We start from the raw sequence: 24,731 nt of genomic DNA on the forward strand, positions 1-24,731 counted from the left end.
CAAATCTGTCAGTTTATTATATTTTCAATAGCTCCATTTGAAATTCATTCAGAGTTCATAAAAACGTGGTTTTTCGCTTTACAAAACGTGAATCAGTTATTTTTAAGAGCTCTGTAATTAACATTGGATTGGAGTTAAACAGACGGGAGGTTATATTCCTTGAACTAATAATATCTTTCAAAGAAAGTGAAATAAGTGCCTTGCCTTACGATTATGACCAACAGTTATTTTTTTGCTGAAGACATTGTCATTAGCTAGTCTAAACAAATCTGATATTTGCGTATCATATGTAGAGCTTCTAATTTCTGATAGACATTTAAAAGTGCTTAACGTGGCAATGCATATTAAAGTCAAATCTCTAATAAATACAGCTCACATTTTGTCCACTTTCCAATGTGGCCCAACACCGGCATATTTACATGGCAGTTAAATGTTACGTAACAATTTGCCTTTATGTACTAACGTTAACTGTTAGTTTCTGTAATTACATGTTGGCATTTTAAATATGCATTATATTTGTTAACCTCAAAATTGTGGCTAAACCGCTCCGGTTTTACAGGACATAACGTTATAGTATTGCCCCCCCCCCTTACCTGAGTCTCTCCTCACCCTGGAATTATTGTTTTTGAAATTACCATCGCAATCGGGCGTTTATTTGCAAACTTTCTAAACGGTGCACATATGTCACTAATATAACAATTTGAGGTACACTTTAAACACTGGCAAAACTGTTTTTATTATCAATGACATTTCATTGTAAAATGGTCAAAACACACAATATACGGTTGTACCAGGCTGGGCTGGTAGTACATGTACACAGTAGTGTTGCAGAGACTGGTGTAACGTTTTCATTTGGATTGAAAACATTTGACAAACTTGTTTAACAATGGTAGGTAATAATGTACTAGAACATTATTCAAATAGATGAAATATTTGTTTGAAAGCTAAGTTTTAGACTTCCGTTAGTAACCACAAAAATAGTACAACACATTAGGGACCATGACAACGAGCTATGAGGAAATGTGCGTTCAAATCATATGCAACTTAAAGTATCCAAAGAGTACGGAAAAATGTCTCGAATATAGAAAGATAAATGTTAACTATAACAATTAGCATATCCTTTACAAAATGAGACACCTCTGGGTAAAAACAGCTATACTCAAAGGGAAGACAAATTCATTAACTAAGTGGTTATAGAACAGGTTGTGCTGACCAAAATATAATACCTCAAGTGCAAAAATAGTGGATTACATTGCACCATATTCATCTTTACAGTCATGTCACAAGACTTCCAGAACAGTTATAACTTAAACACGACTCCATTCATAAAGCGATTATTTTTATTACAGTCAGTAGTGATCTAGTATTTCCCCTTGCCCTCATTCTGTGGAAAAAGTGTGGTTTTCATAAACGTGTTCTTGGGCTATTTTGTTGCCAGAGTGCCAGTCTGTTTGTGCCATCGAGCCAACTCCTCGTCACTGTAAACAGTTTGGCTTAACGTCGACAGCAATGGCGTCGTCAAGACCACAAACGGATCTGGGACCAGGATAAGCTATCTACTTGAGGCTCTGCCACAGTCTTCAGTAACACCACAGTAAAGGAAAAAAAAGGATAAGGGCCCCCACCAGTGTTCGAAAAGGGCACTGCATTTCATAATCATATTCAGCCATCAAACAAAACCAAAAATGCATTCACACATTTCAGTCAGCTGAAAACTCTGGGCAGTGTGTGGGGGTGAGGTATTAATGTTTTGACCATTTGTCTCAACATAAAAAATAAAAAAAGCTGATCTGTACATTTCCTATAAAATCTTTGTCGGAGTCAATGTTTGAAAGTGTTTCAGTCAGTGGTACAATCATGTGAAATGTGATTAGGTTATGAGCTATAAAAATGAAACACTTTTACAAAGTTGTGATGTTTTGTGCATAACCAACACCTTTATAAAATGTTTGTACATTACACCTAATTCCAAAGTATTTCGTTTCCATTTTGATACTATATTTGCAGACGTACATTCATCTAGTACAGGCTCTACAGTCATCTTGTACGGTGTGTGTGCGCAATGTATGTGAGTCTTCAGAGATTGAGGAAGCACATGTCCTGAGATGAATTCAGGGTAGGAAGAGACTCGCTTCACACTTGCAGAGAAAGAGAAAACACATTTGAAATACCGTGCCAAAGTGGATATATATATATTTTTTTAAGTACATTTTATAGTGTAGCATTTGTTTGGATGATGTGTTAAACATGTAAATAGACAAGATCTGACATGGCCCAACCAACAGCTGAAACATATGTTCTACTCATTTCCTCACAAATGAATAAATATGCATGAACTGGACCCTCTACAATGCATTGAATGGCTTCATTTGGGACCACGCACCAACTTCTACGGTTTCAAGAACATTCGTGGTCCTCTGTCGCGCAATGGCGCTCGAGTTTGATTCACAGGACTAGGGACACTTCACGCCATTTCGATAGAAAGTGATTGTTGTAGCAGGTTAGAGCCTTAACGTCAGTTCTCCAAACCCGCTACGTTAGTTCTCCAAGCCTGCTAGAACAACGTCACTTCCATATCGGAGTGGCATAAAGAGAGATACCCTACAAAAACACATTTTTAAAAAGTGTCCCTTTGGATAGAAGCATCTGCTATATTATTTGTAAATTGAGACGTACCTCGCAAACCCCCACATTTGTCACACTCCTCCAAGCAATCTGCATGTTCCACCACAGTGGGAGCCACCAGACGGGGATAGGAGAAGGAGAACATGATCTGATAGAGAAAATTTACAATGTTACAAAACATTAAACTTATTATTCACATCAGAAACCCCAAAAAATAAACAATGAAGTAAGCCAACCAAACGCGTTAGATATATGCTCCATATATATAATCCGATTTAATCGATAGGCTTTTTTTGGTCCTCCAATCGCGTTGAAAAATTATAAAATCAGTTGACCTCTGTTCTACTCGTACATTCAGACCCCTTACATACAAAATCATGAATTACAATACTGAATGAACACTTATTTAAACAGATCTATTATCTATTTAGTCTCAAATAAAGAAACATGTTCAATTTGGTTTAAATAATGCAAAAACAAAGTTGAAGTAAAAGTGCAATATGTGCCATGTAAAAAAAGCTAACGTTTAAGTTTCTTGCTCAGAACATATGAACGCTGGTGGTTCCTTTTAACATGAGTCTTCAATATTCCCAGGTAAGAAGTTTTAGGTTGTAGTCATTATAGGACTATCATATACCTTTGACTATTGGATGTTCTAAAAGGTAGTTTAGTATTGCCAGCCTAATCTCAGAAGTTGATAAGCTTGAAGTCAAACAGCGCAATGCTTGAAGCATAGCAAAGAGCTGCTGGCAAATGCACGAAAGTGCTGTTTGAATGAATGCTTACGAGCCTGCTGTGGCCTACCACCACTCAGACTCCTCCATCAAAACAGACTTAATTAGAATATAATAACAGAAATATGAGCCTTAGGTCATTAATGTGGTCAAAAACCCAGAAACTATCATTTCAAAAACAAAACGTTTATTCTTTCAGTGAAATACAGAACCGTTCCGTATTTAACCTAACGGGTGGCATCAATAAGGCTAAATATTCTTGTTACATTGCACAACCTTCAATGTCATGTCATAATTATGTAGAATTCTGGCAAATTAATTACGGTCTTTTGTTAAGAAGAAATGGTCTTCACACAGTTCGCAATAAGCCAGGCGGCTCAAAATGCTGCATTTACCTTGACTCTACTTGCACAGAACGCAAGAAAAGTGACAATTTCCCTAGTTAGAAGAAATTCATGTTAGCAGGCAATATTAACTAAAAATGCAGGTTTAAAAATATATACTTGTGTATTGATTTTAAGAGAGGCATTAATGGTTAGGTACACATTGGTGCAACGACAGTGCTTTTCACAAATGCGCTTGTTACATTTAAATTTTTTAAAAGTTTGGCGAAGTAGGCTGTGATGCAATGACAAATTAACAGGCACCGCATCGATATGCAACGCAGGACAAGCTAGATAAACTAGCAACAACAACCATGTGTTAACTATTGATAGTTAAGATTTTTTTTATAAGATAAGTTTAATGCTAGCTAGCACCTTACATCCTCGCTGCACTAGCATAACAGGTAGTCAGCCTGCCACGCAGTCTCCTGGTGGAGTGCAACGTAATCGGCCATAGTCTGTGTCCAAAAACGCTGATTTACCGATTGTTATGAAACTTGAGATCAGCCCTAATTTAAAAAACGGGCCATTCCGATGAAATCGGTCGACCTCTCGAACATACAGCTATGTCTATAAACTAAGTTATCCTTAATCATTGTATATTTATTCCTCGTTAAGTTTTTATTTCTCTATATTGTTGGGAAGGACCTGTAAGCATTTCACTGTTTGATAAAGCGGTGTAGACTATCATTTGATATGTTATAAGGTACATTTATTTATATGGGTTATTCTCAATTAAATGAAATCTATTTTACAAGAGACAGTGAACTCACAGCGAACAGGGCCAGTAGAGCCATCATCAACCCCAGCATGATGTACATGTGTCCCGTCAAACCACCCCCCCATAGGGGGCCCAAGATAGTGGCCAGACCACCCACAGAGCGACGCACCCCCTGGCTCAACCCTGGAGAGAGAGGGACAGGCAGACACTTACTGACAAATAACAAAGAGACATACCTGGGGTTCAGAAATAAATACATAGTTTGAAGTCGGAAGTTAACATACACCTTAGGCAAAAACATTTAAACTCAGTTTCACAATTCCTGACATTTAATTCTAGTAAAAATGCCCTGTCTTAGGTCAGTTAGGATCACCACTTTATTTTAAGATTGTGAAATGTCAGAATAATAGTAGAGATTTATTTAAGATGTGATATTTCATCACATTCCCAGTGGGTCAGAAGTTTACATACTACGAAATATTAACTGAGTATTGCCTTTAAATTCTCTCTTGGGTCAAACGTGTCAGGTAGCCTTCCACAAGCTTCCCACAATAAGTTGGGTGAATTCTGGGCCATTTCTCTGGACAGAGCTGGTATAACTGAGTCAGGTTTGTAGGCCTCCTTGCTCGCACACGTTTTCCTGCAAACATAACGATGGTCATTATAGCGAAACAGTTCTAGTTTTGTTCCATCAGACCAGAGGATATTTCTCCAAAAAGTACGATCTTTGTCCCCATGTGCAGTTGCAAACCGTAATGGTCTTTTTTTATGCCGGTTTTGGAGCAGTGGAGTCTTCCTTGCTGAGCGGCATTTCAGGTCATGTTGGTATATGACTCATTTTACTGTGGATATAGATACTTTTGTACCCCAGCATCTTCACAAGGTCCTTTGCTGTTGTCCTGGGATTGATTTGCACTTTTCGCACCAAAGTACGTTCATGCCTAGAAGACGGAACGCGGCTCCTTCCTGAGCGTTATGACGGCTGTGTGGTCCCATGGTGTTTATACTTGCGTACTATTGTTTGTACAGATCAATGTGGTACTTTCAGGTGTTTGGAAATTGCTCCCAAGGATGAACCAGACTTGTAGACTACAATTGTTTTTCTGAGGTCTTGGCTGATTTCTTTTGATTTCCCCATGATGTCAAGCAAAGAGGCACTGCGTTTGAAGGTAGGCCTTGAAATATATTCACAGGTACACCTCCAATTTACACAAATGATGTCAATTAGCCTATCAGAAGCTTCTAAAGCCATGACAACTGTTTAAAGGCACAGTCAACTTAGTGTATGTAAACTTCTGACCTACTGGAATTGTGATACAGTGAATTAGAAGTTAAATAATCTGTCTGTAAACAATTGTTGGAAAAATGACTTAGGAGAATTACAAGTAGATGTCCTCTAACAGACTTGCCAAAACAAAATTGTGGAGTTGTTGAAAAAAAAAAAAACTGGTTTTAATGACTCCAACCTAAGTGTATGTAAACGTCCGACTTGGTGTGTGTGTGTGTATATATTATATTTAATTGGCACACTGGATAGGTGCAGTGAAATTAGTTATTTCACAAAGTCAACCATAGTAGTCCAGTGGCACCAAAGTTAGGGTTTCCTCAAAGGCAGACAGATGGTCGGCACAGATTTAAGAAAACAGGGCCCTTTAGGTCCATAGAAAAACATTAAAACACCTTGAAACAGAAAAAAAAAGCTGCTCTGTAACTGTTCTGCTCAGAGGCAGCACAGTACCTGCAGGTTTGTTCTCTCGTCCCTTCACATCACACTGATCAATAGTAATACAAAAATCAGGGAACCTACTCTAAATAACCAAGTAATTAAAAGGGGGACTCTGAAGTTCAGAAATAACAAAGTGGCCACCCCATCCCAATGTTTTGATAAAGAGTGGATTTTGCATCTCTCGGGGGTTTATGTGAATTACGGACGAAACCAGGCAGAACGGAAATGGGGTATACCAGGGTTATGTTCATTAAGGTACACAATGCAAATCCTTAAGCAACGGAAATTGAAAATAAGCTTCTTATTGGACAAGTCCAGATGATTCCTCCCTGTTTCAGTTAGTTCTCTTCCGATTGGTGCCTAAATGAACAAGACTGGTTTAGAGCACACAGTTAAACTACAGACGCACAAAAGGTGTCCTCTAGAGGGCGCCGTTGCTTACCTTGGGACTTCAGCGAAGTGATTTTGGAGAAGAGACACACCTGGGCCACAGCAACAAAGGGGAGCCCCGAAATCTGCAGGAACACACCAATGATGAACTCTGCTAACTGCCAGGGAAATTACCTGAGGAGAGGAGAAAGACATGGGACTAAAACATTGGCTTTTATTAGCAATGGAAGTACGTCACAACAGTTCTAAAGTTACTCAATGTTACAGCACATTAGTCACAGTCAGTATCCTGAATCTGAAATCCTGCCATTAAAATGAATGGCGATTTTAAAACATGTTTTTGTTGTAAAATAACATTCTCTCAAGGTTTCTCATTTGCTGTATGGTAAATAGCTTGTCTGAGTAGGCAACATTGTTCGACCTAGCTAAAAATAAAAAATGGCCCGGCTGAGTAGAGCGTGTTGGGCAACCTCACTCACCCTGTGGGTTGGCCAGGAAGATGAGGCACCATACGCAGGAGATGTGGCAAAGGATAAGGCCCACGGCCAGCACCACCCTCTCGGTCGTGCGCCGGCACAGCCAGTGGACAAACAGGAAGCCTGTGATCACCTCCACACTACAGACGCAGTAAATTATGCTGTTCTCCAACTCCCCGAAGTTAAAGTACTGCTGGGTCAACGGCGTCACGACGGTCTAAGGTGGTAGGAAATCAAAAGGAGGCCACGTTACTGACACATTTTTCATAAACACTTCATGAAAAGTGTTATTAGCGCTCCCACTAACATAGCATATTCAAAAACATTACTATAAAGTCTAACAAGTACTTCGTAATCGTCCAGCATGTAATTTAGCCAACGCCTCCACAACCAAGCATAACGATGTTTGCATGAGGACACACTGAAAGTTGGTTTAAGGACAGTGATTTGGCTAACTGCTACCCTGCCCCCCCAGTCACTTTTATGCAATGTCGTATGTGAAAGGTTCTTCAGTGAGTGAGGAAGAGAGCACATGGACAGTTGGGCAAGCTCACCTCCAGTGCTGTCTGGTTAAACAGTATGACGAAGTGAGCTGTGAACAGCACAACCACCTCCTCCCTTAGGAACTCTAAAACAGGTGAGGCACAGAGAGGGAGAGAGACAGAAACAGGGTCAGAGAGTGATGGTGTGGAGGAAAGAAAGACAAGGGGAGTTGGACAGGTACCCCCACAAGATCAATACACATTTAAATGTATTTTACCAACTTGAGAAACGCATCCATCACCACCCACCTCGGCTCATACTGAAACTCGCAGAGCTAGAGTCACCCACCCCTTCGAGTGGGGGCGAGGGGGTAGGAGAGACGTGAGGCAGGTTGGACTTGGCCGGGTTAGCAGTTGACCTAGGAGGATCAGGGGTCACCACCGAGCCGTAGGACCCCAGGATGTCTGGGCGTTGCCCGAGCAAGGGCTTCCCCTCCCCGGCTCCCTCCCCCCAGGCTCCTCCCACGGCTCCCTCCCCACAGGCTCCCTCCCCCCAGGCTCCTCCTACAGCTCCCTCCCCCAGGCTCCTCCCACAGCTCCCTCCCCCAGGCTCCTCCCACAGCTCCCTCCCCACAGGCTCCCTCCCCCAGGCTCCCACAGCTCCCTCCCCCACAGCTCCCTCCCCCACCCCCTCGGCTCCGGCCCCAGCTCCCCCCACTGCTCCCTCCTCCACAGTTCCCGTCTCCTCAGTTCCCGTCTCCTCGGCTCCCGCCCCCACAAGCTCCTCCCGGGGAGGGAGGTCCCAGAACATGAAGACCACGACCAGCTGGAGGAGGGTCCACATGAAGCACATAAAAAGCTGTGAAAAGGGATAGTCTTACGGTTAGAGCAGCCAACCGGTATTTACAAGTTTCAAATCCCCGTATGGTGCATTTGGCCAGTTTGTTCATATAGTTCTACCTTGTTTGTGACCTAAGTATATTAACAAATGACACATTTCTAACATCAGGTAATCATTCAATTTCTCAATGGAAAAATGACAGAATAAGGTCTATAGATAAGACACAGTATCTTACTACACGTTACCATATAACTATTATACTGTGAAAAGAGGAGAAATTATTCAGTTATCATCGTCTTACCCCAGGTGCAGTGTACTTGTTCACCACAAATGGCCCCAACTTGAAGTCACAAAGCCTCAGGAAGAGATTCAAGACGGGACCTGTGTGTGATGAGGGACATCATGAGACAGACCCTTACACTAACAGACACAGGTGGGTGCATTCCAGGTAGTCTTTTTCATAGTCCTGGTGCACATGTCAGAATATGGAAATATCTTATTCCTGAGACATTAAAAACAATTCAAGGCATTGTGAGAGCAGAGGCCAAAATACAGAGTAGGAGTGTTGATCTAGGATCAGTTGAGTATTTTAGATCATAATGAATGATTATTATGGACAAGGTGGATCTGATCCTAGATATTACTCTGAGGAGCTTAATGAATACAGGCCCTGATCAATAGCAGCAGGACTGGGGAAAAAAAAAGACAACCTTGAACTCTATAAACTGAGTAAATGCCAACATGCTATGAAGCAGAAACGCATTACTGGAAACAATGTTGTTCTGGAGGGCTGCCCTGGTTGTGGCTAGATATATTTTGAGTTGTGTCAGGAACAAGTTTAGCATTTTTCGATAAGCCTAAACACTTCCAATTCTCCTAACCTGCCATGTTAATTATCCTAACCTGCTGTCCAAGTTATGACCTGCTACAAAAAGTAATTATGTACTCCATCTTGTCAAAACCAGGCCTGTATGTAGAACAGTGTGCGTTTCCAAAAACACAACACTCCTACAACGAATGGCACAAAGGAAGCAGACAAACAGCACTGACCAATCATTAGGCCAATCTGTCGGCACGCCATGACCGATGCGAACACAGTGGAGCGGTCCTCATGGGCTGTGCATCGACCCATGAAGCCGAAGATGGACGAACCAGCACCTGTACCAACACCTTTGGGAGCAGACCACGTACACATTAGTAACATGGAGGTTAGCATGAAAACAGATACAATAATTCTGAATGTCAACTTTTTTTCTAAGTCTATTTTAGAGTGGCCACAAGCATGTCATTTTTACTCTAAAAGACATGATTCACCCTGCAAAACATTTTGATTAGGATATAATCTAAATAATCTGGTAAATATATATATATATTATAAGTGTCCTTTACAGCGCAAAACTGCATTGCTCTAGTAGTATATGGGTAGTCTCACCTGCTACTAGTCTGCTAGAGATCAAAAGCCATTTGGAGTAGCCCATGAAATACATGAAGTTACCTAGAGGACAACATGAAATACATGAAGTTACCTAGAGGACAAAGACAATCACAGTAGAACGACCAGGGACCATGAGTTTCAAGCATCAGAGTGCTGATCTAGGATCAGGTCCATGTAATCATATTCATTGTGATCTACATGGCAAAACTGATCAAAACTGCCCACCCATATTGATCGTTAGTGTGGTGCATTATGGTGTTGACCGCTGCGCTGTAGTCAATGAACAGCATTTTCACATGTTCCTTGTGTCCATGTGTCAAATGCAATAGAGATACAGATCCACAGATGCTATGCAAATTAGAGTCGGTCCAGGGTGTCTGGGAGGATGGCATTGATGTGAGCCATGACTCTCAAAGCATTTCATGGCTACAGATGTGCTATGGGGCAGTAGTCATCTGGACAGGTTACTTCGGCGTTCTTGGGCACAGAGACTATGGTGGTTTACTTGAAACATTTAGACTGGGTCAAGTTGAAAATGTCAGTGCATGCTCGGAGTACACGTCCTGGTAATCAGTCTGAATGTTGACCCGTTTAAAAGGTCTTACTCACATCAGCTGTGGAGAGCGAGGTCACAGTTGTCCAGAACACTCACGGATAGTTTAGTGTTGCCAGCGTCGAAGCAAGAATAGAAGTTATTTAGCTTGTCAGGTATGCTCGAGTCACTGGACAGCTCACAGCTGGACAGCTCACAGCTGGACAGCTCACAGCTGGACAGCTCACAGCTGGACAGCTCACAGCTCACAGCTGGACAGCTCACAGCTGGACAGCTCACAGCTGGACAGCTCACAGCTGGACAGCTGCACAGCTGGACAGCTCACAGCTCACAGCTGGACAGCTCACCCTTCCCCTCGATCTTAGTCATGTATTGATGCTTTGCCTGGTTGATGGTCCGGAGGGCATAGCAGGATTTCTTATTCGGATTACAGTACCGCTCCTTGAAAGCAGCAGCTCTAGCATTTAGCTCAGTGCAGATGTTGCCTGTAGTCCATGGCTTCTGGTTGGAATAAGTACATACGGTCATTGTGGGGACGACGTCGATGAACTTATTAATGAAGCCGGTGGACTGATGTGGTAACCATCAGATGAATCCAAGAACATATTTTATTTATTTTTCCTTTATTTAACTAGGCAAGTCAGTTAAGAACAAATTCTTATTTTTAATAACAGCCTAGGAACAGTGGGTTAACTGCCTGTTCAGGGGCAGAACGACAGATTTGTACCTTGTCAGCTCGGGGGTTTGAACTTGCAACGTTCCGGTTACTAGTCCAACTCTCTATCCACTAGGCTACCCTGCCGCCCCATATACCAGTCTGTGCTAGCCAAACAGCCCTGTAGTTTAGAATTCGCTTCATCGGACCACTTTCATATTGGTACTTCCTGTTTGACTTTTTGCTTGTAAACAGGAATCTGGAGGAAAGAATTATGGCCAGATTTGCCAAATGGAACACGAGGGAGAGTTGTCTCTGGAGTTTTCACCTCTAGTTGCACATGTAATATACGGGTAGAAATTAGGTGAAACAGATTTCAGTTTCCCTGCATTAAAGTCCCCAGCCACTAGGAGTGCCACCTCTGTGAGCATTTTCTTGTTGGCCCACGGCACTACAGCACATTGAGTGCAGTCTTAGTGCCAGCATCGGTTTGTGGTCGTATATAGACCGCAAAAAAAAAAAAAAAAGCTGAAGAATGGTCTACAGCTTATCATGAGGTATTCTAACTCACGCGAGCTAAACCTCGAGACTTCCTTAATATTACAGATCGCACACCAGCTGCTATCAAAGAGACATAGCCCCTCCCCTGAGCTTCCCTGACACTGTCGATGTATAGAAAAAAAAATGATGAATTTCCAATTACCATGTCCTTGTTCAGCCATGACTGAGAAACATGGAATATTAGAGTTCAGAGCACGTTCATAGGACAGTCTCGAACAGAGCTCATCCAATTTATTCTCCAGCGATTGCATGTTCACCAATAGAACAGTTAGTAGAGGTGATTTATCCATTCTCCGATGTAGTCTCGTCTGGTATTCCGCATGTCGGCCTCAAAAGCGCAGTCTCCTTCAAGTGTCGGGATTTGGGCCAGATCCCGGGATCATAATCATATGTCTTTCACCTCCCGACTTATTGAAATGGAAGTCCTCATCCAAGGTTAGTGATAGCTGTTTCTGATGTCCAGACACTCTTTTAGGTCATAAGAAATGATTGTGGAAACATTAAGTACAAAAAAACAAAAAGATTAGCACAAAAATGTTAATTGCACAATTGGTCAGGAGCTTTTAAAAGACACCATTCCCTCCGGCATCATTCTTAAGAATATTACCCTCTGGAAGGCCAGGTTGAATTGTCTCCATATTGCTTAAACCTGTCGAATTATCAGATCTACAAAAGTGCCTAAGGGGTAGGAGTTAAGGGTTGATTTGGGATTCTGGGTAAGATTTCAGAGAATAACTTACCGACAATTTCAAAGAGGTTTGCAAACAGGATTATCTTCTTGGTGGCGTGTGTCTTGTCAGACCAGTGGCCAAACAGAGGGCCCGAGAGGAGACCAGACAGACTGAATGCCGATAGGCCCAGACCTAGGAAGTAAGGCGCTGCCCCCAGAGTCTGCAGGTACCTCCATATCGTGGGCAAGATCACAGCTGGAGAGAGGGAGGCATGGAATAAAATAATTGCTCCTTTAGTTCCTCAATTTACACTTGGCAATTTCTCACCTTCATTTCTCAGAACAAGAATAGACTGATGAGTTTCAGAAGTGCTTTGTTTCTGGCCATTTTGAGCCTGTAATCAAACCCACAAATGCTGATGCTCAAGATACTCAACTAGTCTAAAAAGGCCAGTTTTATTGGTTCTTTAATAAGAACAGTTTTCAGCTGTGCTAACAATTGCAAAAGGGTTTTCTAATGATCAATAAGCCTTTTAAAATTATGAACTTGGATTAGCTAACAACTTGCCATTGGAACACAGGAGTGATGGCTGCTGATAATGGGCCTATGTACCTCTTTCTAGATATTCCATCAAATTCATTTACAGCTTCAATAGTCATTTACAACTTTAATATCTACACTGTATTTCTATTCAATTTGATGTTATTTTAATGGACAAAAAGTGCTTCTCTCAAAAACAAGGAATTTTCTAAATGACCCCAAAGTTAACTGTACTGCTTGTCTGTGAGCAAGGCTAACTACAGTCATTCTCACGAAATGCAAGTCAATTATGACGTTTACATGTGGCCTGACTGACTTGCACTTGAGGTGTGTGTGTGTGTGTAACTTTTTAAATCATGCACAATGAAGCTAAAGCTTGACTGAATCTGAGTGCAAACCACAAGTGACCAGGGGCAACATCAGCGTTTAGATTATCTGACGTCATGAGACCGATCCTCTCCTGTGGATTCCAAGGTTTAAATTGTTTGCTTGCGGAAACCTGTCCCCCTCTTAAACATGCCTCTGGGAGCCTGGTCCTAGCTCCCGACGGAACTAAGGATTGTGTCGAGACATTGATTTCCTCGTCAAGTCACACACAGTAGTTTATTAAATCTGCCCCAAGAGCATCCTACTTGCGAACTCATGTTCACATTTTACCTGGCTAATAATAACAATCACACATAAGTAGGCCTATCAATGACGTACCAAAAAAAAGAATAGAAGCGCTTAATGAATCTCTGTACGGAGGTTATTTGCCAATCAGTACAGCAAGAGTTGACAAAGAATTGTTCAGGTCTAAAAGCAATTAATTCCCATTTTAACATTAGGCAATACAATGACTGGAATGTGCTGTAAAAATCAGCTGAGCTGACATGAAGCGAAGAGCATAAATTAGTTAATGATCAGGTTTAAAGTAGTGGAAAGATTGGGAAAGATGCAAGGGAGTCATTAGGAAATCAATTGGGCTTTACAAACCATGTTTCTGTCCATTAAAATAATTACTCATAACCTCTACACCAGCTCAACAGTGACAGCAGTAAACTGCAACATTAGAAAATAAGTTACATTTTCTGACCGTCTGACAGGGTACAGAACAGTCACATCAGTGTGGTACGCAAATGTTAGCTTCAGTTGAATGTGCATTTTTTATCTATATTGTAAAATGTTCGCATAGGCTAGAGTAACCACAATACACATGCCCCCCCCAAAGAAAAATACATACTTACCATATTCCATACCACTTAGAAGAAAGATCAGTCCAATTGTGAAGTAAGTCATCTTTTTTTTCCGTTTAAACTCCATTGTGCCTGTTATTTCATGTGTCAATTAATATTTTACTTAGTTGTAGTGTTATCGTTATTCATCAATGTTCGCAGTTGGAAGCAGCTTGCTGAGCAAATTAATCCAAAGGACAGTGCGTCCAATTAAATTCCATCGCAAGGTTCGTGAGGTTGTTTAACATTTAACAAATTCTTAAATTATACGGTTTTTTTTTAACATTAAATATTAATCCACATCTCATCAGTTTACCAGCGACTGGAACCCAGTCAGTGTAAACGATGTGATTTCGAGATGCACTGTCCAATGCATTATAAAATCTGCGAGACTGCAATGGACTCATCGTCAGAATACGTAGTTCTTGAACTCACCCTTCAACTAATGACTTAAATTTGCCGCTCCCAAATTGTTGGTTTTATGTGCAGTGTAAACTATGCAGCGACTACAGTTTAAGTTTATTTTAAGTAAACCAGAAACTACTTCCAGTAGAACGTCTGCCAAAGCATGGAAACACAAATTAATGACTACACGCCACAATCCCAACGTTTATCTCTTCGAGCGCACTTCCGGTTGTCAGGATGAGTGTGGAATAAAAATATATATTTTTCAACATATATGTTAGATTTCTGTGGGGGAATAATATTAATAATATACCTGAATACACTTTAACTGAATGGCTACAATAACTATTAATAATAGCCTAAACTCGGTCGTTTTGGTTTTTGCCGTAGCACTACACAGCTGATTCAAATAATCAAGTAATCATCAGGCTTCATTTGAATCAGCGGTTCGGTGCTAGGGCTAAAAACCAAAACGTGCACCCCTTGGGGTCCCCGGGACCGAGTTTGAGAAACCCTGGCGGAATAGTAATAAAAGCAATGGCTTTATATAATATTATCCTAAAATATATATCCACTCATATTCAGACTGTTCCCAATTTGGGAAACAGTGATTTTATTACGTTTTCTTAGGAACTTATTAGCACCAAAATACACTATGAATGGAAGTCACACCTGGATGACAAAATAGCTGAAAAACATGTTTATAGACTGTTTATTTTATCTTAAGTGCTTGCCAAATCTCCATTCAAATTTCCTCATTGCTATTGCAAGCGTTTCCACCAACAAACCTGTATCAAAACATAAGTTACATTTCAGCATGTGATGTGTCTAAACTCGAATAAAAAGCATGAGCTGACAAATTATTTAGTGTAGAGGTGCTGACTCCAGTGAATAAACTGGAAACTATAGAAGAGTTGCACACTCCATGTGTATAACCTACCAGGAATTTATTGGGTAAGAAAACACCAATGTTTCGGCATCACTTTGCCTACCTCAGTGTGAAATTAACATGAGTAGGCCTAGTTTGTCTTTGACAACACTCCCCCCCCAGTCTGTGGAACTGAGAGAGAAAATGCAGACATTATCCAGTAATGGAATAAAAACACTGATTCTGTCCGTCCTCCCAAACCAGGTGGTCACATCATTGACGTTGACCCAGTCCTGTGACTTCCATTACGACTGAAACTGAGAGGGCTGTGTTTGCACACATTGCCGCTTTCAGGCGCACATTTAATTCAATTTCAATCTGCAGAGTCTCCATATTTATTTGCTGCCATGCAAGCGAATATCAAACCATGCCTCCAAGGCATGTTGCCGACATGACAGATATGGGGAAAATTCAATTTATGACATTTCCAAGGGCAGGCAATGTGTACTGGTTTCCATCTTCCATTTTATCAGTGACAGTTAAACTGACAAAATTCATTACTTTATGTAACGGATGTGAAATGGCTAGCTAGTAGCGTTTCAATCGGTGACGTCACTCGCTTTGAGTCCTTGAAGTAGTGGTTCCCCTTGCTCTGCCGGGGGCACCGGTGTCGAGGTAATTGAGGTAGTTATGTATATGCAGGTAGGGTTATTAAAGTGGGGGGGCAAATAGTCTGGGTAGCCATTTCATTTGCTGTTCAGGAGTCTTATGTGTGCCATTCAGAGGGTGAATGGGCAAGACAAAAGATAAGAGCCTTTGAACAGTGTATGGTAGTAGGTGCCAGGCACACCAGTTTGAGTGTGTCAAGAACAGCAATGCTGCTGGGTTTTTCACACTAAGTTTCTCATGTGTATGAAGAATGGTTCACCACAGAAAAACCATGCAGCCAACTTGACACAACTGTGAAAAGCATTGGAGTAAACATGGGCCAGCATCCCTGTAGAATGCTCGACACCTTGTCAAGTCCATGCCTGGAAGAATTGACTGTTCTGAGGGAAGAAGGGTGTGCAACCCAATATTAGGAAGGTGTACCTAATGTTTTGTACACTGTGTATATGGCCTTACACAAATGTAATAAACATTTGAAATGAAGTTTTAGTCAAATATATCAGTTTGGGCTTCTTGCAGTCAACAAATTATTTGCAATTATGTTCCAGCCCCCTGACCATGCGCCACAAAAATAATGTTATATATTTATTTTTGAAAAAAATTAGTTTATTTTTTGGTAATAATTTATTTATATATATATATTTTTTTAAATCGGCCCAAAGCTTAATCTAGTTGATGATCCCTGCTCCACAGCTTTCTCAAATCGTCTTTCCTTGTGCCTCATCCTCAAAATACATTGGAAGACATGGTCAAAAGGGAGAGACCTTGGATCTTCTCCAATGTGTTGAGAAAGAGGTAATGAAAGATCCGCGAGGAAGAACAATTGAGAAAGCGATTGTTACATATCAGAGGCATGTATGTTTTACACAACATTATTTATCTGAACATTCCCCAACATTGTACAATACAATAAATAGTAACGTTGAAACTAGCTCCCTAAATAAAAGTGCACACCACAGACAGATTATCAAAAAACATTTTTATTTACACGACTTTGCTTTACGGTCTCTCTCGTTCATCTCTTTTGGAGAATCTAACATCACTAAATAAAAATAAACTAAAACATTCTACCACTTCAAAGTGTCTTTAAAGATGGACATCCTCTCCACATTTTCCATACAGAATCAGAATGCACAGTAGTAGCCTCTAGTTCAGGGGGTACTGTAGACAGAGGAGCCGCTGTGGCCACACTGGGGGAGTCTAGAAGGCCAGTTTCTTCATAAGCAGGTAGACTCGGGAGTCCACTTCAAAGCCGTGCAGATTGTTGGCATCACCTTGTAGCCTCATCAATAGGCCTCCGTAAGACACATAGGCAGAGCTGTAAGGAGGAAGGACAGCGCACACACACACACACACCATTAATAATTATGCTGTGGTCTAAATGAAGGAGCAAACATTGGACAAAAAAACAGACAAGAGCTGAATGTGCAGGAACATTTTTTTTTAAATTTCCCGAATTAATAGAGTTGATTATTTTCCTTTCCTATTCGTACTAAAACTTGTGTTTGATTGAACATCCCTGCTGGATTGTCACTCACAGACGTGTAGCTGCTTCCGTAGAGGTCTCGTCACCCTCAATCTTGTACACCTTGCCATACATCACATAGTCAAACTGATCCGCTCTGACAGAGAGAAACATGGTTCAGACTAAACAATTTCCAGGAAATCAATGTAGCCCAATATTAACGTATTCTACATCCAACACAGCAGTTACACAATAATATACCTGGATGGCCGATCATCCTGTGGATTATATTCCCCATCGTCAGGAGTTCCATCTTCATATAGCGTGCTGGCTATTACCAATCTGAACTTGTCACCTAGAGGGATAGTTGGAAATGCATAAAATATCCAAAACAGGCTGCTACAACAGCAATCAAGTACACATTTACTGAAACGATTTTATTAGAAATTAGACAAGACACATTCACACGTCACTTACCAAGGTCAACAGGATAGATCTGAATGTTTACATCCAAGATGAGGTCCATCTTGAAGGACTCACTCTCACAGTGCAGACGAGAAACTGAAGGAAAAGACAAAACCACAAGAAATTATTGTAGCTACTACATAATGCAGACAAGATTTATTTACAAATTTGAGACATGAAGTGCTGTAAAGCTAGCCTAAGCTTATTCCAAACTCTCACCTCTGTCAAATTTCATCCCATCTGGATCGATGTCTTTCACATCAAAGATGTCCTCAAACAATATCCCAGCCATGTCTGTTCTGGTCTAGTGCCCTGGTCAATGAAACACAGAAAACACATCCAGCTTAAATATTACATTGTGCTGGTAGCTAGCAAAATCATAGAAGCTAACTACTTTTCGTCTATTGATGAACACATATCCGTCACGGGGAACTTTTGTTAAGGGCCCAGACCGTTTTTTCTAAACGTCAACCCCAACCGCAAACGATGAGTGTATTGGAAACATAAAGGAAAGTATGTTTCATATCAGCGACAAAATAACTTTCAAAAAACAAAAAAAAAGGTTAAATACGGAAAAATACGAGGTCAATTAATGACGTCAGTGACGTTCAGGTCGGAGGTCTAGAAAAAGGACCGAGTTGGGTGTCGGTTCATATGGATGTTTGCAGAGTTTTAACGAGGCATTAACTGTCTACTAGCTTGTCCTGGACACCTGGTTGGTCAACTGGAGGCACACAGCGTATGGATCTGTGCAAATGGGCTTATGTTTTATTTATTTATATATATATATATATATATATTTTTTAAATTTTTTTAAATATTTTTTTCTATTTTTTTTTTCTATTATTATTATAAAGATTTTCTTTCTGATGTTTCAAAATCCGTTTCGCTAGCGATGTTTGACGGTTAACAGTGTCTGAATTGTAGTTGGCCAGTCGTGGCAAAGTTAACGTAGAGGCTAACGTGTCTGTTAGCTAAGTGTAGTCGCAATGCTTCTGTGCATCTGACCACCATTTCTATTATATTTTACTAGCTAGTTACAGTAGCTAGTTACAGCGAACATTGTCCACCCATGACAGCAATTTCAATTTTTATTAGAGCTAGTTGAGTTAACAAAATAACTACATGACTCAAAGCATCACTGGTTAGCGAGCTAAATCGGCATATTTAGCAAGTTAGCTTGGCGACAGGAACAAGTTAATCACTTACCTCGATTAAGTGAATATTCCTTTTTTGAAGTGTTTTTTTTCGCTAGCTATAGTTGTTCCAATAAGGATAATTGTGATTTAATATGTGCTGAATAACCTAAAACAAACATGAATAACTGTGCCGCGCTGAGAAAACGTGCTCGATATTCGAACTCCAGCTATTTACTTCCGACAATACTCGGAAGTGGGTCTGTTCTATGTGGAATCCTTGGGACGCCCTACTTCTTCTTCTTCTATAAAGTTTTATGGCAGACTACACCCATTGGTGTATTGCCTCCACCTACTGTTCGGGGCATGTTCACCACCACAATTGCAGCATTTAGGCACAACTGGCATGTAATACTTCTCCCGTCTACATACACTTGACACCACGGGTGGTTGGTGGAACCTTAATTGGGGAGGATGGACTCATAGTAATGGCTGGTGCGGAATAGGTGGAATAGTATCAAATACATATGGTTTCTGTGTGTTTGATGCCATTCAATTTGCTCCGTTCCAGCCATTATTATGAGCTGTCCTCACCTCAACAGTCCTCACTACTTGACACAAATAGTTTACATTTATCACGCTGCATGGGTTTGGGCACAAAGGCTTTCACAGGGAATCTCATACAACCCAAATACACGTGAGAAGACTCTTCATAAAAAAAATGATTGACATTTAAAATGGTTAAGATTAGGGTTAGGTAAGAAGGGTAGGGACGCCCGAAGGATGCCGGATAGCACTGATCAGATGGGAAGTGGGCTGACAAAGAATATATTTTTTAAATGTTGTAGCGACCTTATCATATCAAATGTTATTTGCCACATACACATGTTTAGCAGATGTTATTGCAGGTGTAGCGAAATGCTTGTGTTTCTAACTCCAACAGTGCAGTAATATCTAACAATTCACAACAATACAGACAACATAAAAGTAAAATAATGGAATTAAGCAATATATAAATATTAGGATGAGCAATGTTGGAGTGGCATAGACAAAAACATAGTAGAATAGAATACAGTATATACATATGAGATGAGTAAAGGAAAAATATGTAAACATTATTAAAGTGACTAGTGATTTCAAGTCTATGTATATGGAGCAGCAGCCTCTAAGGTGCAGGGTTTACGTAACCATGTGGAAGCTGCCTAGTGATAGCTATTTAGCCCAACACATAGCAACCTCGTCAAGGGGTTCCGACCTCTTGTCGTAATGGTTAAGGTGTTGGCTTGATAGTCACTGTACCCGGGTTTTACTCCCAGTCGGGGCTACCCCCTCAAATTCTCTACAATATCTTTGAACGAATAGTCATTGTTGGGGAATTATTATCAACTTCACTCTGAAAGTGAACCTTGACTCAAAAGCTACTAGAACTAAAACCAAAATATAATTTCTGTGTTAAAACTATTTACTGAGCCAAGTAATTTAAACTTCTTCTCAACTTATAGATGCAACCTCAAAATGTAAAATAAATAAATATTGAAATAGTTCACTGATCAACTGGCAGGGTATATGCTACACACAAGTGTCTGTGCAGAGACGACAGCTGCAGCTGTCCCAGCCTCCTAAACAGTTGTCCAGTGGATTAAACATTAAATAAAGGGTTGTGATTTCCAGTGGAGGCTGCTGAGGGGTGGATGGCTCATAATAATGGCCGGAACGGAGCATATGGAATGGCATCAAACACACAAACCATGTATTTGTTACCGTTCCACCGATTCCGCTCCAGCTTTTCCCACGAGCCCGTCCTCCCAAATCAAGGTGCCACCAACCTCCTGTGGTGATTTCACATATTACTATCTGAATTGAATGTTCATGGCCCACCACAGATCACATACGTCAAAACATATAACTTCCTTTGGTTATCATTGTTTTTATTTATGTAGGGAGCAAAACCAATGGTGTATTTTTGAAGGCACAAACTCTGCCATTGCTTGTTGGTCAAAGCCTTTGGGGAATTTAAAAAAAAAATTGTAGTTTTTTTTTGATAATTGCAACAACAACAAAAAAGGTCTGTGGTAAACACAGCTTTAGTTGATTTTATACATTTTGTTCTAGATAATCTTCATTGGCTAACTTCACTTTTTGTGAACTTTTAAGCACTTAAAGGATTCATAATTCATAAAGGTCATGTTAACTGACTGATATTATCTTATCGAACAAAACGTATACGATCTCCTAAACCTGTAACTTCAGACATCATTTTCTGTGTTTGTCCCAAAACCATATTCTTTCCCTATTAATTTTCTGGTCAGTGGGATCCTTGGGGACATCCCTACCCCTAAACCCTAACCCTACCGTCCACTTAACCATAAAACCTTACCATTTTAAATCTTCAAAATTGGGTAGGGACGTCCCAAGGATTCAGAATAGCATATACCCTGCTGTTTAGGACATTTACGTCATCTGTCTCCACTTTCCAGCCATAGTTTCACAACAGTTCGGTTGCTAGGGATTCTAGGCGTCTTCCTAGTCTGGTTGCTAGCTAATGTGCTAGTTTGCTGTCTGTCTTGTTTTTATGCATAACCTTGCACTTAGTCAACATATAAATAAAGATACATATTTTTAAAGGTTTAATATTAATTCATATTTCGATGTAGACTGCGATGTGAAAAAGGTAAGGTTGTGCGTGCTATATAACTTTACCACATGTTTGGATGATTAGCTATCGTTAGCTAGCTAGGTCAGGTAAATGCTGATAAACAACGAACGTTACAACCAGCTATGGATGGGAAGGGCAGGTTATGTCTTGTGTAGCTAGCTTTGACTTGTGTAGTTAGTATCAGTAACTAGCTAACTATATAGTCACAGTTCTGAGCTGTCTTATGTAACTTAGCTACCTAGCTCCTTAGCTAATAAGCTAAATCTGCCTGCCTGCTGTGCCAATTATGTCTGTGTTGAAAACCATCCATACATAGGCTCGATTCCAGACATGGCAGTATTGTTGGAATTTCACACTCGCATTGTGAAGTCATGAGCAGAGAAACCAGTGCATGCTTTCCGTGTCTTTTAGCCAGTGTTTACAACTTCACATGAATTCCGGGAAGATAAAGGAGATGGGGGACATCTTGGCCAATGAAGCTGATCTTCTCGGGATGATCAAGGAGGTATGTGAAAGGAACGGTATATTAACCGTTACACTCTCGGGAATTGGTCTACATGGATAGGGCTATGAACTTTATTTATAATACGGATTACATGGAGAAAATCGGAAATCTCTGAAATGAAAATGGATGGCCCTCCCTTAAGCAAAATATATTTTACCTAAACAAGTGACCCCCCCCTCTATCGTTTAACCTCACTTCTTGGACAGACCAGAGCCCTAGATATGCAGGTTTAGAAACTGTTCTTCACCCTGTAAGGATTACATGGCAACGCAGGAATTTCGATAGCATAGAGGGCTGCGGGCCAGAAGGTTGTGGGTTCACAGACCACCTCACACAAGAGTAGGTAGGGGTGGACAGATCTCCTTCATAGTAAAATCATTGCATGAATCTATCGTTGTATTTGCAGGTCAGAGGAAAACATTTAATTTTATAAAAATGTCAAGCAATTCTACATATTAGCATAATCCTTTTTAATAACACACAAATTACCAAATTTACAGGAAAAGAATAGACAGAAAGAAAGGCCTGTGATTTATCATATCATAATTCCACAATGCCAAATCAGTGTGTCTTGTTTGCAACAAAAGGTTTTGCAAATAATTACATCTGAGATGTTATTAGGAATCTGAACATGGTACGTTGAAAAGTTAGGCCTACCTTTCTACCCCAGACAGAGTAGGCCTTCCTTTCTACCCCAGACAGAGTAGGCCTACCTTTCTACCCCAGACAGAGTAGGCCTTCCTTTCTACCCCAGACAGAATAAGCCTTCCTTTCTACCCCAGACAGAGTAGGCCTTCCTTTCTACCCCAGACAGAGTAGGCCTTCCTTTCTACCCCAGACAGAGTAGGTCTTCCTTACTACCCCAGACAGAGTAGGTCTTCCTTACTACCCCAGACAGAGTAGGCCTCCCTTACTACCCCAGACAGAGTAGGTCTTCCTTTCTACCCCAGACAGAGTAGGTCTTCCTTTCTACCCCAGACAGAGTAGGTCTTCCTTTCTACCCCAGACAGAGTAGGTCTTCCTTTCTACCCCAGACAGAGTAGGTCTTCCTTTCTATCCCAGACAGAGTAGGCCTTCCTTTCTACCCCAGACAGAGTAGGTCTTCCTTTCTACCCCAGACAGACAGAGTAGGTCTTCCTTTCTACCCCAGACAGAGTAGGTCTTCCTTTCTACCCCCAGAGGTCTTCCTTTCTACCCCAGACAGAGTAGGTCTTCCTTTCTACCCCAGACAGAGTAGGTCTTCCTTTCTACCCCAGACAGAGTAGGTCTTCCTTTCTACCCCAGACAGAGTAGGTCTTCCTTTCTACCCCAGACAGAGTAGGTCTTCCTTTCTACCCCAGACAGAGTAGGTCTTCCTTTCTACCCCAGACAGAGTAGGCCTTCCTTTCTACCCCAGACAGAGTAGGCCTTCCTACACAGAAAAAATGTAAGTTTTGACTGCTGGCTACTCGTCTTCCGTGGCTTTAACCCAATGAGAAACGTTCACAAGTGTTTCCCTGAAAGCTGTGTGGGATTAACCATCTTCTATTGTGCAGAAAGTGAATAATCAATCAATTGATAGTGACAGAAATAGATTTACTTCCCAGACAAAGCACATTTTTCTTTGTCTCCTCAGCTATAGAAGGTTGAAGCTCAGCCTCTGAATGTCAAAGAAACTAAACAATGATATCGTCATATGCGTCAGAGTCACGTCTTTCCCGGGTATTTGACCATTTGTTTGTAGCGTAAAGCATCGCCAAGCGCTGTTAAGTCACTTTTTATATAAATCAGATCCGTTTTTTATTTTCTTCAAAATCTCAAGCTAACAAAGGGTAGGCCTGTGCTTTTTTTTTGCCATTCTCTTTAAGGAAATGTAGTCCTATGGCATACCCTCTCATACCCCTTCAATTCGAGTCTTGGTTTTAACTGAACAGCCCCTCACTGACACAGAGGTAGACTACTTAAAGAGTGCATGGTGGTTGGAGGAACTGACTGACACATCTATGGATATGTCTGTCAAACAGGTAGGCCTACCTCTTATTTATTAAATAAGAAGAAACAGGCTCCAACATAAATCCCTCTTGTTATTAGTAAACTAATTAAAATGAAGTCCGTTGCAATGAATTATGCCTACTAGATTTCACCTACTTTCAGCACCGTGAGGTGTCAATTTTTCCGATACTTGCTTCCAAGTTTCAGCACCACAGTGTAAGTTACTTGAATCTTGCTTATTGTTGTGTCAATAACTCTGATAAATACATCATGGGCAAGAAACACTGTTTTTATGAAAATCAATTATAGTAGTAGCAAGCTATCAATGTTGACCTCCGGTCCTCCTTCTCTTCTTCGCACTCTCCTTCTCAAACTGAACAGAACATAGGTTATAGGCTAGTCGGCACGCAAGATATAAATAAGACATTCGGTAGAAGCCTTTGACTCTCCTCCTGAACTTCCACTGTAGGCCTACACAGCACAGCTTTGGTTAGGTAGCACACGGAAAAGGTTTTTGATCAGCAAGAGCAGAGCAGGCCAGGGCTCATGTCCATTGCCGTGTGAAATGCAGCCTTATTTTATTT

At 40.9% G+C, this 24,731-nt stretch overlaps 3 protein-coding genes across 5 annotated transcripts in view; 1 reads left to right on the top strand and 2 right to left on the bottom strand.

The window, feature by feature from the left end:
• Positions 1 to 717: 717 nt before the first annotated feature.
• LOC112253226 lies at positions 718 to 14,610 on the bottom strand. The gene is made up of 13 exons (XM_042323681.1): positions 14,443 to 14,610; positions 14,020 to 14,100; positions 12,323 to 12,508; positions 9,811 to 9,873; positions 9,429 to 9,548; positions 8,680 to 8,759; positions 7,847 to 8,396; positions 7,610 to 7,683; positions 7,059 to 7,272; positions 6,632 to 6,753; positions 4,516 to 4,646; positions 2,677 to 2,773; positions 718 to 2,138 (listed from the first exon to the last, which is right to left on the bottom strand). Exons 2-10 carry the CDS (start codon positions 14,093 to 14,095, stop codon positions 6,734 to 6,736), a joined length of 1,383 nt encoding a protein of 460 aa, XP_042179615.1. The 5' UTR covers positions 14,096 to 14,100; positions 14,443 to 14,610; the 3' UTR covers positions 718 to 2,138; positions 2,677 to 2,773; positions 4,516 to 4,646; positions 6,632 to 6,733.
• A 2,303-nt stretch (positions 14,611 to 16,913) lies between these two features.
• Positions 16,914 to 19,279, bottom strand: polr2h (RNA polymerase II, I and III subunit H). The gene is made up of 6 exons (XM_024425296.2): positions 19,089 to 19,279; positions 18,099 to 18,191; positions 17,892 to 17,975; positions 17,676 to 17,769; positions 17,488 to 17,571; positions 16,914 to 17,267 (listed from the first exon to the last, which is right to left on the bottom strand). The coding sequence occupies exons 2-6, from the start codon at positions 18,169 to 18,171 to the stop codon at positions 17,150 to 17,152; spliced, it is 453 nt and encodes a 150-aa protein (XP_024281064.1). The 5' UTR covers positions 18,172 to 18,191; positions 19,089 to 19,279; the 3' UTR covers positions 16,914 to 17,149.
• A 2,231-nt stretch (positions 19,280 to 21,510) lies between these two features.
• The window catches only part of LOC112251956 (lisH domain-containing protein ARMC9), an 83,697-nt gene continuing 80,476 nt past the window's right edge, over positions 21,511 to 24,731 (top strand). For all 3 annotated transcript variants that reach the window (XM_042322890.1, XM_042322892.1, XM_042322891.1), the window contains exons 1-2: positions 21,511 to 21,686; positions 22,083 to 22,176. In XM_042322890.1, coding sequence (XP_042178824.1) covers positions 22,102 to 22,176 — 75 coding nt within the window. In that variant the 5' untranslated portion in view covers positions 21,511 to 21,686; positions 22,083 to 22,101. The remainder of the gene's footprint in view (positions 21,687 to 22,082; positions 22,177 to 24,731) is intronic.

This window comes from Oncorhynchus tshawytscha, linkage group LG06 (genome assembly GCF_018296145.1).
Source record: "Oncorhynchus tshawytscha isolate Ot180627B linkage group LG06, Otsh_v2.0, whole genome shotgun sequence".
Taxonomy (NCBI): Eukaryota; Metazoa; Chordata; class Actinopteri; order Salmoniformes; family Salmonidae; genus Oncorhynchus; species Oncorhynchus tshawytscha.